Source organism: Mixophyes fleayi, chromosome 7, assembly GCF_038048845.1.
Source record: "Mixophyes fleayi isolate aMixFle1 chromosome 7, aMixFle1.hap1, whole genome shotgun sequence".
NCBI classification, from domain to species: Eukaryota; Metazoa; Chordata; class Amphibia; order Anura; family Limnodynastidae; genus Mixophyes; species Mixophyes fleayi.
Window position 1 is genome coordinate 115,274,827 of NC_134408.1, and position 19,987 is coordinate 115,294,813.

At 43.0% G+C, this 19,987-nt stretch overlaps 1 protein-coding gene across 1 annotated transcript in view; it reads right to left on the minus strand.

Moving 5' to 3' along the window:
• PCNT (pericentrin) overlaps positions 1 to 19,987 on the minus strand; it is a 104,497-nt gene that overhangs the window by 15,730 nt on the left and 68,780 nt on the right. The window contains exons 33-42 of the mRNA XM_075180444.1: positions 7,275 to 8,189; positions 6,779 to 6,949; positions 5,939 to 6,397; positions 5,368 to 5,467; positions 5,093 to 5,205; positions 3,794 to 3,991; positions 3,390 to 3,554; positions 3,059 to 3,254; positions 2,432 to 2,654; positions 2,197 to 2,335 (exon numbers count right to left, since the gene is read on the minus strand). Of these exons, the coding sequence (XP_075036545.1) occupies positions 2,197 to 2,335; positions 2,432 to 2,654; positions 3,059 to 3,254; positions 3,390 to 3,554; positions 3,794 to 3,991; positions 5,093 to 5,205; positions 5,368 to 5,467; positions 5,939 to 6,397; positions 6,779 to 6,949; positions 7,275 to 8,189 (2,679 nt within the window). The remainder of the gene's footprint in view (positions 1 to 2,196; positions 2,336 to 2,431; positions 2,655 to 3,058; positions 3,255 to 3,389; positions 3,555 to 3,793; positions 3,992 to 5,092; positions 5,206 to 5,367; positions 5,468 to 5,938; positions 6,398 to 6,778; positions 6,950 to 7,274; positions 8,190 to 19,987) is intronic.

Sequence of the window (19,987 nt, forward strand, 5' to 3'; positions counted from 1 at the left end):
TTTATTTCAAACCATCATTCAAGCCTTCATGTAAGAACAAAAGGAGACAGGCTAACTGGAAAGAAGTTGTTGGAAACATCACATTCTCACACCAAGAAACATAGGTCTTCCAGTGCTGCTAATAAACAGATTTCCTGGCCATGAGAATCACCCTGTCACTCTTCTTAAGAATTATGGCTTCAAATGCAACACCAATAACATCAGTCACACTAAATGCTGATGGTAAAATGCCTCTGCCAGATACCACAGATCTTGAAAAGGTGACATTGACCGTAACCTAGCCCTAAAAAAATGGTACCTGTCATCACAGTTGTCCAGATCCATATGGCAAAGGGACGTCGACCTTCAATGAACAGAGGAGCAAGCAATATGTCCTCAGAGAAATAGGCTGTGTGTTCAGGCGAAATTTAGTTCAATTTTAAAAAGGATTTCTATCTGGAATGCCCTAGGACAGTGTTGGCTAACCTGTGACACTCCAGGTGTTGTGAAACTACAAGTCTCATCATACCCTTACAGCAATAAGCTGCTATATATTGGCAAAGCATGCTGGGACTTGTAGTTTCACAACACCTGGAGTGTTACAGGTTACCCAACACTGCCCTAGAATGAAACTGTGCAAACTGCACAACTTTGAAGCACAAGACCATCCTCCCCAGGACCTTTATACAGGAGAAGACCCCCTCCGGCTGAACTGTGCTCAACGTGGGCTCTGCAGTCCTAGTAGGCCGACCACAGCATCTGATTATGTCCCCTCTCACTGGGACTGGGGTCTATTACCTGGCTGCTTCCTCAGGCTCAAGGTCAACTTCTTCTATAGGGGCTGTAACTAGTACAACATGCTGGTTCAAGAGGTAAGTTTGTCAACGTTTCCACACAATAAAGGTGTGCGGGGTCACAGTAACACCCTTTTTTCTCCTACGTAACGGAGGCCCTAGTAGCCTAGAGACATGAAAAGGAGCTCTGGTTTTATCTTTTACACCTGTTCTGTACTTGCAGGAAACGCCATACGGCAGATAATTCTTATACTGGAATAGAATCCCTCACCACTCCGGCTCCACTAAATCTGGGCTTAGATATATAGTTTTTGAATCTCCTGATCAAACTAACTTCCATGACTTGGTCCCCTAGGATCTAATGCCACAACTAAGACTCAGGGCTGCAGTCCTGCAGCTAAAACAGCGAGACCTTTTTGAGATCACCTGAGGTGATTTGCTCCCAAGGAACTTAAGGGGACAGCACACAGACAGGATTAGACTCATTCCGAAATTACTAGATGGGTTCTATTACTGCTGCCCTCTGATCCTTGTGTCAGAGCGTAGCAACCCAAATACTGCAGGACCCTTTTCTCTTGCTCCTGCAGTTTATGCAAACTCTGCCCCAAACTACTGTGGGGCTCCCAGCAGTCTTTTCCCATTTTCAGGGCTCGATAGGAAGCAGCAAACAGGACAGTAAAACACTGATGGGATATGCCTATCCACTTGACCACGAGAATGTGGGATCTTTTAAAAATATATGGAAAAATATTTCTATTTTTAAACCAGTTGAAATACCTGTCATACGTTAATACTCAGACTCACGGTGCCTATACCATTGATGAAGCATTAGCTGCAGCACGTGCGGGTGGAGGGAAAGGTGACAGTCACACAGAGAACGCTCTTGCTGGGTTACAAGAAATCCTATTCTAAACTGAAACCTTTTCTAGGGCTGAGGTGATCTCATTACCTATTTTTTCCATTTTAAATTACTGACAAGACATGTAAAACATTCATAGCTAGCTATATGCAATATGGGTGTAATTCTATGTCAAAAAAGCCTTTTAGTTAACACATACGATCCCTTTTCCAAAAAATACTCATCATTCCTTAGAATAGGAATGGGGAAAGTCTCATTGCTAGCAGCACAAATAGTCATCTCACATAAAATGATGAGGCATTTGTCTGTAATCAGATAGGATTACATAGCTAAGAGTAATATTTAATGTAAACAGGTCTGGAGATGCCAAATATAAGAAGAGGGGGTGGACTAGGATTACAAGTATTTTTTTGCTAGTGCATCCTAGGGGTGAAACATAATGCAATATCTGCATCTCCCTACATCAGAGAAAGGGATTTAAAGAAAAGAAACCCCTAAAAATTTGCCACATCCATAACAAAGGAAAAGGAATAGGACAGTAGACATACTTCCTAAAAGCCTTACCTGTAAAGCTTTCTCCTTAAGTGCAAGTAACTGAGTGCGAGCCTTCTCTTCTTCAAACCTCTGGTTTTCCGCCTTCTTTTGAGTTTGCATTGTCTGTGTACAGACAGCTATAGCCTGCTCTTTACTCTCCAGTTCATTTCTAAAAGTGAAAAATACTCGTCATTCCAGGAACAAACTATGGAACACAGAAGGGACTTTAAAAATGAATTTAAAGCGAAAGGAACATTTGTCACACCTCAGCTTGGATTTTCCTATCTGAAGCTCCTTCTGAGATTTTCGGAGCTTTTCTAGCTCCAGCTCCTTTTCCTGCTGCTCAGAGCGGAGTTGTGAAACCGTTGCCTGTTCCTGAAGTAGAAGTCTGTACTGCTCAGACGCTCGTTCCTTTTCATGGAGCAGAGAACCTTTTAAATCTTCACCAATGGAAGCTTCCTGCTGTAGTTTGTACTCCAACAATTCAACTATAATGGGAAAAAAAGTAGTTTCAGACATATTTACCATACCAGAGAATAATTAACACAAAGAGATAGCGGGTAGTATGAAGACCTTAGGGAAGACTGAAAATATTTTACTAAAGTATTCGTGAATTTAAGGGTGTGGATCCAACAATACATTGAGGCTCCAAATACTATCTCTTTTTCCAAAGTCAATTAAGCATACACAATCCCAAGGTGGCTTTACGCTCCATACTACAGAATATTGTTTGCTCTTACCCCATTAGACATTAAATTCAATTGCATGTTTAAAGTTATTTTATTTTCAATTTAATCAAGTCATCAAATAATAAAATGAAGATGTTACATTTTTGGGGATGTGCATTTCGAAGAACTCATCAAGAGAGGCCAATCTAAAAATCTTCACCCACCCTGTCTGCGCAGCTGGTGTTCCTTTGTGTGCCCTCGCTCTTCAGTGCTGGTGAGGGTATCTTGCAGTTGCTGCAGTTTCTCCTGATTCTGCAGATGTGCCATTCGCAATTGTGAACGCAGGTCCTGAATTTCAGATAGCAGACTGCTCCGGTCAGCAGCTAAAACGTGGTCTAGGACAAGACGTTTCTGGACTTCCTGCGAGAAAAGATTTGTTTCTAGATTACAATATTGTGGGACTGAACCTTCTCTAAGAAAATGTTCTACACTAACAACCTATGAATTCCAGATCAGCAGGTGGTTTGTCCCACTTCTACCAGCACCTTTCCTCACCTGCTCCTTAATTAGATGCTCCATTTTCTCAGACAGGGTATTTTTGTCCCCAGAGCCACGGTGGAGATGTGCCTGAAGTTCCAAGCGCAAATATTCTCGCTCACTTTCCAACAGAGCCTGCATACTCTGCAGCAACTCCCGTCTCCAGTCAGAGGCAGTACTTTCCTAAAAGACATATTACACTTGAAAACTCCTTTTATTGAGCTGAAAAAGAAATGTCCACCTTTGTGTAATTTTTCCATAAGACTTGGCCTAACCAACAAAATTAGACAGGAACAACTTCTGTTAGGAAAATTTACTCTTTGGGTTTATTAAATTGAATTTAGGAGGAGAGAACCACCCGGCAAACAATTCATAATGGTGGACATTTCCTTTAAATGTTAACATGCCAGGATGACCTGTACCTTCTCGCTTTTTCCAGCAGCTTGAGCTAAAGCAGAGCTCAGTGACTGGATGGTTTCTTGCAGGTTCTGTTTTTCTTTCTGCCAAGTATCTCTCTGGATCACAAGCTCAGAACACTCCGGATCAGGGGTATTTTCCACAGGACGTTCTGACAGCTCTAGAATCTTGCAGCTTTCCTCGTGAACCATATTTAGCATTCTCTGCACAGAAAGATTATGCACTAAACTAGTAATACAGTCACACCAGAGCCTTAAACAACTACAAAACATTGGAGTACAACATAGAATTTCATTAGACGCAATATGGTGCATTTGCACTTATGTCCAAACTCCTTTCAGGAGGATTTTTACCCCACAGTGTCTATGTCCTACAAAGCTAACAAAAGAAAGCTTCATTTTCAGTTCATTGTAGTAAGACCAGTGCTGCTCAGTAAAATAATAAATAATATAATGGTCCTCAAAAACAAATGTATAACCAACATTGCTAAATGAGAAGAAAAATAAAACTGATGCAATACAGGCTGAAGCTGTAAGAAAATTACAAAATGTTATGGGTAGATCTATAATAAAGTAATAAGGTCTAGTGTAAAACTGCATGAATATCTCAAAAGTTTTACTAAAAACCCACACAAAATATATATATCTGTCAATTGTCTTGTGTACTGTACTCCAAGATTGTAGAAAGACACAGACAGTGGTTATGTTTCCCCCCAAGGAGCCAGAGAACTGGAAAAATCTTCATATCACCGCCTGATTCATTTTCTTGTCCTGTCCTTGTTGTGGGGAACAAAGTAACAGATACCAAGCATTCATGAGGTGGCCTGTGTTCTTCTATAACTTAAGACAACTCTTCCCCCTATTCCACTGATGTCTCAAAGCCACTCAAACAGGAGGGAGAAATGACCAAAAAAAGAACAGCAACCTGACTGTCCCAACAAAAGCAGCCACTGCAGAGACAGCAAGGTGGCCGCTGCTGAAGCCTGGTTCGCTAACTCCACATGGTATCGTACCCAAGAAGGACTGGCCACCCTATTCTAGTGTGCTATCAGCCCAGAAGAAACCAATGACCCCACCCCAGTAAACACCATCCTGATTGCCACCCTGATCCAGTGAAAAATCAACAGAGCAAGCACCGTATCCTGTGCAGGGCACAGGAAAAAGCAGTGAGCAGCAGTGGTGGAACTGAGTTAGTCGAGTGGCCTGCCCCCAAGGAGTGAAACATAAGACACAAGGTGATGTCACCCTAATGCAGACAAAGAAAACATCAGTATAAGATTACAAACATCAGACCTCAAAGTTTACCTGAAGCTGTGTAGACAATCCGCGGTCACTAATGGAATTCATCTTCTGTTTAATGTTAAATAAGTTCCCCATATCGTCCGACTCAGACCTGGCTTCACCTTCTAGCTTGTAATCTATAAGGACAAAGTATTTTCAGCAAATGCCAATCAACCAATGATTTATGTATACATTACATGGAGCTTCCAAATGTCAAAAAAAGGGGAGGAGAGGAATTTCACATTTATAATCAAATGTATACTTCAGAAACATCTTACGCTCAAAAGCAGTTAATTTACCCAGTTCATCTGATGGCTCAGTATCCCTCTGATCATCCCTGGAGCTCCTCTGGTCATCAGAGGAATCATAATCTGTCACAGGGTGTTCGGTCTCTCCCAACTTAAAAAGAAAAACCTTTTAGATTCAGATTTAGCACCAGTACCATGTTGAAGTATTATTGTTTACATAATTGGGGAAAATAATCTTTTCCGACAGGGCACAAGGCACATAAAGAGGAAACGTTTTTCACTACTATCCCTTAGGTTATGTTTGTAACTTAAAAACATATTTTTTCCCCCAAACAATTTACTGCAAAAAGAGCCCAACCTATTCTTAAATAATGTAAACCCCATTTTGTTTAAAAAAAATAAATAAAAATTATTCCTGATTAATTTAAGAACTCCAATATTTACTTTGAAGGGGCAAAACCCCAAGGGTCATCAAGCAATTGTGTTACGGCTGAGAACTGGAGCAAAAGAGAATATGTTATACTTATGGATGAGTATCTAAAACAAGTTTCTAATGGAAACAATACATTCAGGTAAAACAAAACAAAAAAATAAACAAACCAGATGAAGGAGAGAAACTTACTAAACTTGCCCTCTGGGTATTGTTGGAGTGCTGCATAGAGAAATTGCTTCCAGATAAAGAGGGAGTGCTGGATGCTAGGAGATCACCCTGTTCAGGCTGTTTAACGTGACCAGATGACTTTGATCTAATAAAGTCAAGCTCAGCACTATGGTCAACGCTCAGTTCAGAGAAGGATGTAAATACTCTCAGGCTGTGTATCTGTTCCTCTTGTTTTCTGACCATTTCTGGAGAGTCCCATGTACTCAAGTCTGTCAGGCTTTCCGAGAAGCTCTTGGGCTTCATAGAAGGTACGGACATATCAGGCTTATTTTTCTGGTCCTCTAAATGCTTTCTGTGGAATTCTCCTGACACAAGATTGATCATGGTTTCTTGACTCACTAGAGCCTCCTGTAACTTCTTAACCTGAGTACCAAGATTCTGGGAATGAGACTGTAATTCTGCCACACAAGCATCACGCTTCTGGTAAAAAACAAAACAAAACAAAGAAAGACACATGGAGTTACTGGGGATTTTTTTAAAAAAAATGAAATAAATCCAGTTCTAATTCCAAATTATGACATCTAAAGTCTGACAGTAGCATATAAATCTAAAGCTAACATTTGTACTCCTATTTCCAGATATAAACCACAAATAAGATGCACATTTTAATTAATACAAGTAAAAAAAATAAAAATATTAATTATACCAAATGTGTAAGATTAAAGATTCTTAACACAATTTATTAGGAATTCTGAAATAATCTCAACACTTGCTTCCTAAACTATCTGGTCAATAGATTCAAAATGTATATATCTAATAACAAAATGTAGCCTTTTGTTTTTTTCTCACACATGGTCTCACCTTAAGCTGCTGCAGAACTTGTTGGGCTTCAGCTTCTCGACAGTCACATTCTGCATGCAATTCCTCTAGTTCACGCTTTGTGTTAGCAAACTGAATCTCTGTGCTACGAAGTTCCATTTCTCTCACTTTTACTTGATTCTCTGCGGCACTCAATTGTTCTTTCAAAGCAACCTATGAAATGACAAACGTGTGAAAGTTCAAATCAATACAACATTAACATATTACACATGTGTACAAAGTGCGGCAGAATATGTTGTTGCTGATTACAGGAGAGTTGTTCATGGGCATTTTAAAATTTTGCAACATTAGGGGCAGTTCTGGAGCAAATTAAAACGTTATACTCTATATAGAACCATTGTAGTCAACAAATGTAGCATGATCATTACACTACATATAGGAGCAGTCATAATATACAAATAAACCAAGCAAGAAATTAAAAAAGTGGTTGTGTGAAGCGTATTTAAGTGGAATTGGCACCTGCAATAAGTTAGCTCACCATATGGGATGTTATCTCCAATTCTAGCATTTCAGGATGATCAGTTTGTGTCTGCGACTCTTCTGTGCGTTTCTGAGCTTTCTCCTCCCATTCTCTGAGGAGCTGCTTCAATTCTTGTATCTCCTCTTTGAACTTTTCATCTCTCTCACTTTGTTCCCTGGAACTTTTTGACATTATATTCTGAAGAGAAACATTTTGCTCTTGTACTTTCTGTAGGTCTATTTTGGCAGCTTCTAGAGACTGTTCATATTCAGTCAGCTGATTCTCCAACTCTGACCGATCACCTGCATTTTGCTCCTGCAGGGTCTGAACTAATAGTTCCGTTTCCACCAGTGAGGCATTCCTCTCCCTTAGAACATCTTGCAGTTCTTGCAGGTGGGAGGAGAGAGTTGCAACCTCTTCTTCTCGCTCTGACACACGAGTCCTGAGAAGTTCACTCTCCTCCTGAAGGCTCATGTGTTGCACATGAAGAGAATGAAGTGCTCTTTCATGCTGTCTGTTAGATTGTTGTAGGTTTTGTAAATTTTTTTCCAGGACCTCAATCTCAGTAATGTGCAGCGATTCCTTCTCTTCCAGTTGTTGTTGAAAGGCTTCTAGATCAGCCTTGTACAAAGACGCTGTCTCATCCAGCTTCCCTTGAGCGGAACTCACTTCAAGTTGCTGGACTCCTTTCCTCAACTCAATCTGTAGATTCTCCACTTTTCCTAGACCCAGCTGATCCAGACTCTCCTGACTGTCGCTAATCTCATGCCTAATGGGACCCAGCTGCTCCAGCTCCTGCTGCAATTTCTGAATTACTTCATGTAGCTGTTCCACCTCCTCCTCTTTGTCTTTATGTAATCTTTCTTGATCACTGCGAAGATGTTCAACTAAGGACCTCAATTCCTCCACTTCTGCAAACTGAGAGTTTGCTGCCTACACAAACACATTCCAAAAGTAATGGTCATGTAGGATTACACAAACACAGATAGGTAATATGGTTTGCTGCAAGTAACTTCAAAGGAGCTAATGATTTAATAAACCTAAATTATTACATGAACGCTTAGGGGCGTATTCAATTGTTAGCGTTAACGCTAACAAACGAGCGCTCGAAAAATCTTAGCGTTAATACGGTAATTACTCGCGGAATTTCAGCTCGCTGCTCCCTGAGCTGCGAGCTGAAATTCCGAGAGTAAACTACCGTATTAACGCTTTTCGCACGCAATATTACCGTATAAACGGTAATATTTTCCGAGCGCTCGTTTTTCAGCGTTAACGCTCACAATTGAATACGCCCCTTAATGTCCATGTTACTGCATACATAAAATACTAAAAAAAAGTCAATTAGCAAATAGGAGCACTTCCCTTCCTTGTACTCTTCTTTAAATATCATATTAATAATCAATGCCTGGCCAGTCTGAACTAATTTCTAATGGTTGTCTGAGAAAACCGTCCTGGCCAATTCTAGACCTGGAACACCTCCCACACACCTCTAACTGTATCATCTCCTCGTGCTGACTTACAGCTCTATAACCTAGAATAGCAGAGGGACTAACAAAACCATTTGCAATATCAAGCACTGGTGGTAGTTACTGTCCATTGTTCCCTGATTTGGGAGTAGACATTTTTCTAAATGAACTCCAGCCAGGCAGCGATTTTTATATTTACCCCTTAAATCCCTGAGACTGTAGTGGGACAACAGATGTTGGGTTACGTTTCACCTGTAGGAGGCAGGGCATAGAAAAACAAAACAATCATCCTTCTTTCTAATCCCCACCAGGTCCTTAATTTAACTTTAGACTAGGAAGGTGAAAAAAGAAAAGCTGGAGATGATCAATATCATTGATCAGGCCTTCACCTGAATGTCGTTCAGATAAGATCCTCTCTAGATCTGAAAAAATGCAGAATATACATAATAAAAACCATGATCTTGGCAAAGACCGTGGAGCCAAAGACAGGCTGAAAGGGAGCAACTAAAACTGAAAGTGAGCTCATTGTAAAGCAAAGCGAAGGAAGTGTTTATGGTGCTCCTCTATGGAAATATGGACATTTTGATTTCCAGAGACACCAGAAAAAAAGATTTTTACTCACCGTAAAATCCATTTCTCTGACTCCATTGGGGGACACTACGAGACATTGGGGTATAGTAGTGGGCTCAGGAGTTCTTGTCACTAACTGTTAAGTCTTTGGACTCCTCCCCTGCTAAGCCCCTCCTCTCCAGAGAGATCCTCAGTTTTGACTAACAAAGAGTGAACTTAAGGAGGTAACATAACCTAGACAGGTCTTAATAATAAAGAACCATAATCAAAATTTCCACACACAGAACTATATACAGAACAAGGGAGGGTGCGCAGTGTCCCTCAATGGAGTCAGAGAAATGGATTTTACGGTGAGTAAAAATCTTATTTTCTCTTCCCTGCCATTGGGGGACACTACGAGACATTGGGGATATACCAAAGCTTCCTCAAGGGTGGGAATGCTCTGGACCAGCTGCACGCATTATCCTGCGACCAAAGCTTGCATCAGCCGATGCAAAGCCCTGAAGTCTATAAAATTTAGTGAATGTGTGCATGGAAGACCAAGTCGCCGCTCTACACAACTGTTCTGCCGACGCGCCATGCCTAGCCGCCCAGGAGGCACCTACTGCCCTAGTAGAATGTGCCCGTAAAGTCTGCGGAACGGTTAGAGAAGCTGAAACATAAGCCTCACGAATCGTGGACGTAATCCACCGAGCAATTGACTGCTTTGAAGCAGGCCAGCCTCTTTTATTGGCATCATATAAAACGAAAAGATCTCTGGTCTTTCTAACCTGCGCTGTACGATCTACATAAATCTGTAGAGCTCGCACCACATACAAGTACTGCATAGACCCTTCTGAAGAGTCCCTCTTTGCTTTAAAAGCAAGGACAACAATTTCCTGATTTAGGTGGAATCTAGAAACCACTTTAGGAACAAAAGGCGGCTTGGTCCGAAGGACTGTCCTGTCTGCGTGAAAAATAAGAAAAGGAGGGTCACAGCGAAGTGCCCCAAGCTCAGACACTCTTCGTGCTGAAGCTATAGCCAACAAAAATACTGTCTTCCACGTAAGATACCTCAAGTCAACAGACTGTAAAGGCTCAAACGGAGGTTTAGAAAGAGCACGAAGAACCAAATTGAGGTCCCAGGGCTCGACAGGATGGCAAAAATCTTTTTCCGAAAATAGACAGAAAGGGCGGATATCTGCCCCTTGAGGGAACTAAGCCGCAAACCCTTCTGAATACCTTCCTGAAGAAAATCCAGGACACGGGAAATCTTAAATCTAGAAGAATGAAATCCCCTAGACTCACACCACACAATATACGTCTTCCACACTCTGTAATAAATGGAAGATGACGCAGGCTTTCTGGCCCGAATCATGGGGTTTATGACCTCTTGAGAGAAACCCTTAGCTTTAAGTATTAGGGTTTCAATAGCCAGGCCGTCAAAGCCAGCTGATCCAAACCTTGGTAAAGGAATGGACCCTGAACCAGAAGATCTGCCTGCACGGGAAGCCGAAATGGAGGAGCTTCTGCTAATAACAGCAGATCTGAGAACCACACTCTGCGTGGCCAAAATGGAGCTATTAGGATAGCGGGAACCCTCTCCCTCTTCACCTTCTTTAGCACCCATTCAATCATTGGAATGGGCGGGAAAATGTACACCATCCAGTACTGCCAAGGGGCCGACATGGCGTGTACTATTTCTGCCACTGGGTTTCGAGCTCTTGCGCCGTAGCGCGGCACCTGATGGTTCAGACTGGAAGCCATCAGGTCTATCTCCGGACGGCCCCAACGCTCCCCTAGTAGGGAGAATACCTGACTGTTTAGAGCCCATTCCCCGGGATGAAGGGTGTGTCTGCTGAGGAAGTCTGCTTCCCAATTCTTCACCCCCGGAATGTGAATGGCTGAAATCCTGGGGACCTGATGTTCTGCCCAAGCTAGTATACGTCTGGCCTCTCGCATGGCAGCCGCGCTGCGAGTGCCCCCCTGATGATATATGTACGCTACCGTGGTGGCGTTGTCGGACTGAATCTGAAGAGGTTTTCCTCTTAGAAATTCCTGTGCTCCTATCAGAGTATTGTACACTGCTCTGAGCTCCAGAATGTTTATTGGAAGACGTGATTCCTGAGGGGACCAGAGACCCTGAAGCCTCAGGGTTCCTGTTACTCCCCCCCCATCCCAACAGACTGGCGTCTGTTGTGACTAGAGTCCAAGACCATATCTGTAGGGATTGGCCTCTCTCAAAGTTGGATCGGGACATCCACCAGACAAGAGATAGCCTTGTGGCCGTGGACAGACAAACAATCTGTTTGTCTAAATTCTTCTGAGACCCTGACCACTTCCGCAGGATCTCTACCTGAAGTGGATGGGAGTAAAATTGAGCAAAAGGAACTGCCTCGAGTACCAAGACCATCGTCCCCAGGAGCTTCATGCAACGGCGAAACGAAACACTCCTTTTCCTTAGCATGGCTCTGGTCCTTGTCTGCAAAGCTAAGACTTTTTCTGCTGGAAGATAAACTCTCAGAGACGGAGTATCGAAAAGCAGACCCAAGAAACGCATCTGCTGAGTTGGCCCCAGCGATGATTTGGGTAAATTCAACACCAAACCGAGACTCTGAAGAAACTGCATAACAGTCTGAATCTGTTGGGATAGAAGGACCGCAGACGGTGCCTTCAACAGAAAGTCGTCTAGGTAAGGGACAATTGTTATGCCCTTCTGGCGCAATAGACCGGCCATGACTGCCATGATCTTGGTAAAGACTCTGGGAGCCGTAGCCAGGCCGAAGGGGAGTGCCCTGAACTGAAAGTGCGCCTTTCCTACTGCGAACCGAAGGAGACTCTGGTGTCCTTCCCAGATCGGGACATGTAGGTAGGCATCCTTGATGTCTAATGATGCCAAAAACTCCCCTTTTTCTATCCCTGCTATCACATAGCGAAGGGATTCCATGCGAAATATCTGAATCTTCAGCTGCTTGTATAGAGACCGAAGATTCAGGATGGGCCGGAAGGATGCGTCTGGTTTTGGCACCAGGAAGAGGTTTGAGTAAAAGCCTTGCCCCCTTTCTAGAAAAGGGACCTGAACTATTACTTGAGCAGAAAGGAGCTTTTGCATGGCTTCCTGAAGTGCTACACGTCTGAGGGGGCAAGAGGGGAGAGGAGTGACGAAGAACCTGTAAGGAGGGGAGTGGGCTAGATCTCTGACGTAGCCCCGGGACACAATTCCTCGAACCCAGAGATCTGTCGTGGATTTCCACCACTGATCCCTGAATTGAAGACGTGCCCTCACCTGATGCTCCCCCTGGAGAACTATGTCACGTGGAGGGCTTGTCTGCTGGACGAGCAGAACCTCTCCTTGTTGTACCTCTACCTCCTCTGCCTCTAATAGCCGATGATCTAGACGCTGTGGAATCCCCTTTATTAAAGGCACCTCCCCCTTGGGAAAAACTCAGAAAGGAACGAAATCTACCCTGACGGGGCCTGTTTGAAACCGTGGGTAGAGCAGTACGCTTACCTTCCGTGGTCTCCTGAATAACCCTTTCGAGCTCCGCCCCAAATAAAGTTAGTCCATCAAAAGGGTAAATTCTCTAAAGCTCTCTTAGAGTCTGCGTCCACAGACCACGTCCGTAACCATAGGTTACGACGAGCTGCTACAATAAGAGCCGAGGCCTTGGCATTTACCAAAACTGCATCCATGGCAGCGTTCGCTACGTACTCCGAAGTTTCTAGTACATGTTCTGCTAGATCTACTAGCTCAGAACGCGGAGTGTTATCTCTAAGGCCCTTAATCAAAGCCTCCATCCATAACTGCACAGCCTTGTTGGCCCATGCTACAGCCATATTAGGCCTAAACAAACTTCCCACAGCGGTATAAGCTGAGCGAAGAGCCAGATCACACTTCTTATCAGTGTAATCCTTAAGGGATATCCTCTCTTGGACAAGAATAGCTGAAGATGAAGCTAACCGGGCTACCGGTGTGTCCACCCTAGGCAAAGTCTCCCATTTTACTGTGTCCTCAGGGGGCAGAGGATAAAGGGACTTAAAACTTTCCTGGCATCATAAACTGCTTATTTGGCTTGTGCCAAGCTTCAGAAATAATCTCCAACATTTCTGGAGAATGTGGGAAAATTGCTAACTGTGCCTTAGGTCTTTTAAATAAGGATATACCCTTAGGTGCTGCGGGCTCCGGATCAGCTAACCCTAAGGCATGTCTGATTCCCAAAATAAGACTGTCCACGAGCTCGTGGACCCAGAGTCAGAATCATAGATAGCCTCCCCTTCTGGGTCGATATCTACCTCGCCTTCTTCGGCTGAGGAGCGATCAGAAAGCTGATCTATTTCCAGACCTGCATCAGTAATGGCCCTCTTACCCCTCTGGGAAATAGATAGTGGCCTATCTTCCCCGTGGGTAGACCCTGCCTGTGGTGTGGAAGCATTCTCGTCAGACTGGCTGCCTGCAAGTGTAAGTGGGGTAGTGTTGTCACGTACCTCTATTGCCCGCAGCATCACGGCCGTCATTTTCTCCATAGCCGAAGAAAAAGACCTCATCTAGGGCGGTTCCACCATTGCAGAGGTTCCCTCCTGGGCAGAGTTGTCTCGCCTCTGAGCGTCCGCAGTACAAGCTGCGCAAAGGGCGTTTCAGTCTGTGTGGCCAACAGAAAGTTTTGCGTTTCATTTTGAACAGGTATAATATATTGCAGCAGGCACAGAATTACCCTTGCCTTTAGCTGTCCCCTTCTCCGCCATTGTTCTGTTTCTTAAAATAATTATTAAAAGAAATGCAGACAAATTAAGGCGACAAAATAGAAGAGTCCTGTGCTAGGAAGTCTCTGAAAGAGCACCACTCCAAAAACAAAAATACCACAAGTCCAATATAGTACTGTCTGTGAAAATTCCCTTAACATGAAATAACTCACAAGACCATACAAACAAATATATACACTCCCCCAAATGCTCACTAACGATACAAGCCTGTAGCGATTAGGGCATCTAAGAATCTTCCAGGGAGGAGAGGCAGAGCAAAGGCTTAGTTTCACTAATTTCCAGGCAGAGGTGCACGTTTCCAGCACTGGCTATTTTCCGTTGCCCGCACGGGAAGAACTAAGACAGGAAGTCGCTGTCACTCCTCCCCTTCCTGCGCTGCCTCTCTCTGCCTCCTGAACACTCACTGGCGCCATCCTCGAATGGCCGCCAGGAGTGATTGTCAGCGCGCTTATTTGAACCTGCCCAGCGCCGCGCTTGTCATATAGAGCAGCCGCTCACCTCACCGAGTGTGAGCGCTGCTTCTGTCCCTCCAAACTGCTCGTTGCCTAGGGAGAGTGGGGACCTGCCGGCAAAGGGATCGCTGCAAGGGGAGGAGAGGCTGATGCAGCTTCACTCCCCCGTCGATGCTGCACAGTCACGCTGTCACCTAAAGTACTGCACCAAACACCATTGTAGCTCTCCTAATAAACTAACGGCCCCTTAATAAATGCAGGCAGAGGTGCTAGTAAAATGAGCGCTAGGCTTCACTTACCTGCGCTGGGATCCAGAGTGAGCAGAGCCAAGTCCTACTCACTCTGCTGGGTCTTGCCTAGGATCTGCGCTGCACCTATAAAGGATAGGAAAAATAAAAACATGAAATCTATATGCTAAGCTGAGTATAGGCAGGAGCCTATACTCCAGTGACCGAACTCTAAGTCACTTACTAAAAACTGAGGATCTCTCTGGAGAGGAGGGGCATAGCAGGGGAGGAGTCCAAAGGTTTAACAGTTAAAGTGACAAGAACTCTTGAGCCCACTACTATACCCCAATGTCTCGCAGTGTCCCCCAATGGCAGGGAAGAGAAACTCCCATTATGTCTTAAATCGACAACCGGAGAAACTCCAGAAACTCCATCCTCTGAATTGCTTCAGGGGAGGGACTTTGCAGACGATGTTCAATCCAACATGAATGGAAAGAGCAATCCCAGCTTGGCATCAAGAAAAGGTTGGTAAAAAGCTTGTGATTTCACTGCTTTTTTGATTTCAAGTGCTGTTTTTGTTTAAAGTGTGGAGTTGGTTCCATTAAGGATTGCTGTGCTGTGCTGAGAGAGTGATATAGTTTGGGGAATTATTCTGTGTGTTTATTGAACGGGATTCGTTTTTCTGTGTGTTTATTAAGTGTTTTGTTTTTTTTTCCCTTCTCTCTGTTAGAGCTAGTGGGTGTGGTTTAATTGCATAGTTGATACAGCTGGTTAGTGCAAGCTCTATTTAACAGGAGGTAGCAAGCGATTTCATTGAGCTTGTGATTTCACTGCTTTTTTGATTTCAAGTGCTGTTTTTGTTTAAAGTGTGGAGTTGGTTCCATTAAGGATTGCTGTGCTGTGCTGAGAGAGTGATATAGTTTGGGGAATTATTCTGTGTGTTTATTGAACGGGATTCGTTTTTCTGTGTGTTTATTAAGTGTTTTGTTTTTTTTTCCCTTCTCTCTGTTAGAGCTAGTGGGTGTGGTTTAATTGCATAGTTGATACAGCTGGTTAGTGCAAGCTCTATTTAACAGGAGGTAGCAAGCGATTTCATTGAGCTTGTGATTTCACTGCTTTTTTGATTTCAAGTGCTGTTTTTGTTTAAAGTGTGGAGTTGGTTCCATTAAGGATTGCTGTGCTGTGCTGAGAGAGTGATATAGTTTGGGGAATTATTCTGTGTGTTTATTGAACGGGATTCGTTTTTCTGTGTGTTTATTAAGTGTTTTGTTTTTTTTTCCCTTCTCTCTGTTAGAGCTAGTGGGTGTGGTTTAATTGCATAGTTGATACAGCTGGTTAGTGCAAGCTCTATTTAACAGGAGGTAGCAAGCGATTTCATTGAGCTTGTGATTTCACTGCTTTTTTGATTTCAAGTGCTGTTTTTGTTTAAAGTGTGGAGTTGGTTCCATTAAGGAGTTGAATCCAGGAAGGGGTTTAATCTGGTAAGTGGCTAGGAAAGGCTAGTACTAAAGTTCACTGTAGGCTATAAGAAGTTAGGTTAGCCATAATAAGATGAGTAGTAGCAGGCTTGATGATCTCACTCAATGCATATCTTGTCATATGTATGCACACTTGGAGCAAGTGTTCCAAGGTTTATACCTCTGTGAGAAATGTGAGCAATTGGTCTCTTTGGAAGCCCAGGTAACTGATCTAAAGCAGACCATTGCAACATTGAGAGACATTGCCAACCTGGAGCAGAGTTTACAGCTCACCGTTGATGCGTTATCTGAGCAGGGTGGAGCAGAGACAGAGGAGGATGCACAGGTAGGCAGCTGGGTAACAGTTACTAGGGGTAGCAGAGGGAGGAAGAGGCAGGCCAGTTCTGAGCTAGGCAATCCCAGCAGATTTGCCAGATTGGATGAAGATACTGTGGAAGGCAGTTCAGAATTGGTAGAGTTGGATGACACTGCTTCCTCTAGCAACCAGGGGAATGGTCTCTCCAGCATAGAGGGGACCAAAGTTACTCAGGGACCCAGGCAGATTGTGGTGGTAGGGGATTCAATTATTAGGAAGGTAGATAGGGCAATCTGTTACCGGGACCGTGCATGCCGAACAGTGTGTTGTCTCCCGGGTGCTCGGGCTCGGCATATTGCGGATCGGGTGGACAGATTGTTGGGAGGGGCTGGGAATGACCCAGCGGTTTTGGTGCATGTTGGCACCAATGACCGAGTTAGAGGAAGAAGGGGTGTCCTAAAGAATGATTTCAGGGACATAGGTCGCAAACTTAAGGCAAGGACATCCAAGGTAGTATTTTCGGAAATACTACCTGTGCCACGCGCTAGTCCAGGGAGGCAGCGGGAGATTAGGGAGGTTAATGCGTGGCTAAAAGATTGGTGTAGGAAGGAGGGTTTTGGATTCTTAGAGCACTGGGCTGATTTCTCGGTCAGTTGCCATCTTTATTGTCGTGATGGATTGCACCTGAATGAGGAGGGGGCTGCAGTGCTAGGGGAGAGGATGGTTAGAAGGTTGGAGGAGATTTTAAACTAGGCTCCGGGGGGGAGGGGCAAGCAAGTATTTATGGGATAGACATTGAGAGTAGTAAGGAGGAATTTAACAAGAGTCAAGGGGGTGGAGAGGGGGGAAAGGGAAGCATAGTCGATAAGGAGCGGCCCTTTTTAAAGCTAAAAGAAATACCTAAGGGAGGCAATAGACTTAAGTGTATGCTTGCAAATGCAAGAAGCCTGACAGGTAAAATGGGGGAGTTAGAACTAGTAGCAATGAATGAGCAGTATGATATTATAGGTATTACTGAGACCTGGTGGGATGATACACATGACTGGGCAGTCAACTTGGAAGGCTATTCTCTCTTCAGGAGGGATAGGGTAAATAAAAGGGGAGGAGGAGTATGTCTTTATATTAAGCCAGAATTAAAACCAAGTATTCAGGAAGTTATATACGAGAATATTGGTGATAATATAGAGGCATTGTGGGTGGAGATATCCAGCGGAGGAAAAAGTTCAGAGAAGTTTCTGATAGGGATATGCTATAAACCGCCAGATATTAGTACGATTGAGGAAGCCCAACTTCTACAGCAAATTGAAAAGGCTACACAACTAGGTCAAATTTTAATTATGGGGGATTTTAATTATCCGGACATTGATTGGAGTACTGAGACCTGCGGTACAGCTAGGGGAAATAGGTTTCTGAGCACGCTAAAAGACCATTACATGTCCCAATTAGTTGAGGAACCAACTAGGAACCGGACTATACTGGACCTAGTAATAACAAACAATGTAGACGTAATATCAAATATTCAAGTAAAGGAGCACTTGGGAAACAGTGATCATAATATGGTCTCATTTGAAATTAGTTTCCAGAAACAACAGTATAAGGGATCAACTAGGACTTTAAACTTTAAAAAGGCAAATTTTAATATGCTAAAGGAGTCTATAAAGAGCATAGACTGGGACAAAGCCTTTGAAGGAAAAAATACGGAAGAAATGTGGGCTGTCTTTAAAATGTTGTTGGAAACATACACGTATAAGTTCATTCCTATAGGAAATAAATGTAAAAGAATTAAGTCTAAACCAATGTGGCTAAATAAAAAGGTAAGGGAAGAAATGCAAAGGAAGAAGCGTGCATTTAAATTGTTTAAGTCTGAAGGGTCAGAGGAGTCCTTCCATAGGTACAAGGAATGTAATAAAACATGCAAAAAGGAAATTAGATTGGCTAAATTAGAAAATGAAAGGCACGTTGCAAAAGAAAGTAAGATTAACCCCAAAAAGTTTTTTAAGTATATAAATGGCAAAAGGATTAAAAAAGATAATATAGGACCACTAAGAAGTGAGATGGGTGAATTGATAAATGATACTAAGGAAAAAGCAGAGATATTAAACACGTTCTTTTCTTCAGTATTTACCAGAGAGGAACAAATGGCAGGAGTAATACATAAAAATGGAAATGAAACCATGCCATTAATTAATACTTGGTTGTCAGAGGAAGAAGTCCAAAGGCGACTGAAGAATATTAAGATAAATAAAGCTCCAGGTCCAGATGGCATACACCCAAGGGTCCTTATGGAATTAAACTCGGAAATAGCTAGACCGCTATTCTTAATTTTCAGAGATTCAATCTCATCAGGCTCAGTACCAAGGGATTGGCGAATAGCAGATGTGGTGCCGTTGTTTAAAAAGGGGACGAGATCACAACCAGAGAATTATAGACCTGTAAGCCTGACATCAATAGTGGGGAAACTACTGGAAGGTATTTTAAGGGACAGTATTCAGGATTACTTGGTACGCAATAAAATTATTAGTGGGAATCAACATGGATTTGTGAGGGATAGGTCATGTCAAACTAATCTAATTAGTTTCTACGAGGAAGTTAGTGGGAACTTAGACCAGGGCAGGACAGTAGATGTGGTCTACTTAGATTTTGCAAAGGCCTTTGATACAGTGCCACACAAGAGGTTGGTTTACAAAATAAGGGAACTGGGTCTAGAAATCAAAATTTGTACTTGGATCGAAAACTGGTTAGAGAATAGGGAACAGAGAGTTGTGATAAATGGAACATTTTCTAATTGGTCAAAGGTCTTAAGTGGAGTTCCTCAAGGTTCCGTGCTGGGACCACTCCTTTTTAATATATTTATTAATGACCTTGGTGATGGTTTAGAGAGTAAAGTTTCTATTTTTGCAGATGACACTAAACTCTGTAAGGTAATAAAATCAGAGCAAGATGTAGCTTCTCTACAGAGAGACTTAAATAAACTGGAGGATTGGGCGGCTAAATGGAATATGAGGTTTAACACAGATAAATGTAAGGTTATGCATTCAGGGATCAAAAACAAGAACGCAATCTATAAATTAAATGGAATTAATTTGGGAGAATCTATAATGGAAAAGGATTTGGGAGTGCTCGTAGACAGTAGACTTAGCAATAGTGCTCAATGTCAAGCAGCAGCTGCAAGGGCAAACAAAGTATTGGCATGCATAAAAAGGGGCATAGATGCAAGGGAAGACAGTGTAATTTTGCCACTGTATAAATCATTGGTAAGACCTCATCTTGAATATGCAGTACAGTTCTGGGCACCACTCTATAAAAAAGATAATTTGGAACTAGAAAGGGTTCAGAGAAGGGCGACAAAATTGATAAAGGGTATGGAGTCATTAAGTTATAAAGAAAGGTTAGCCAGTTTAGGCATGTTTACTTTAGAAAAGAGGCGTCTAAGGGGAGATATGATTACTATGTACAAATACATTAGGGGTCAATACAGAGAGCTTTCATGGGAACTTTTTACC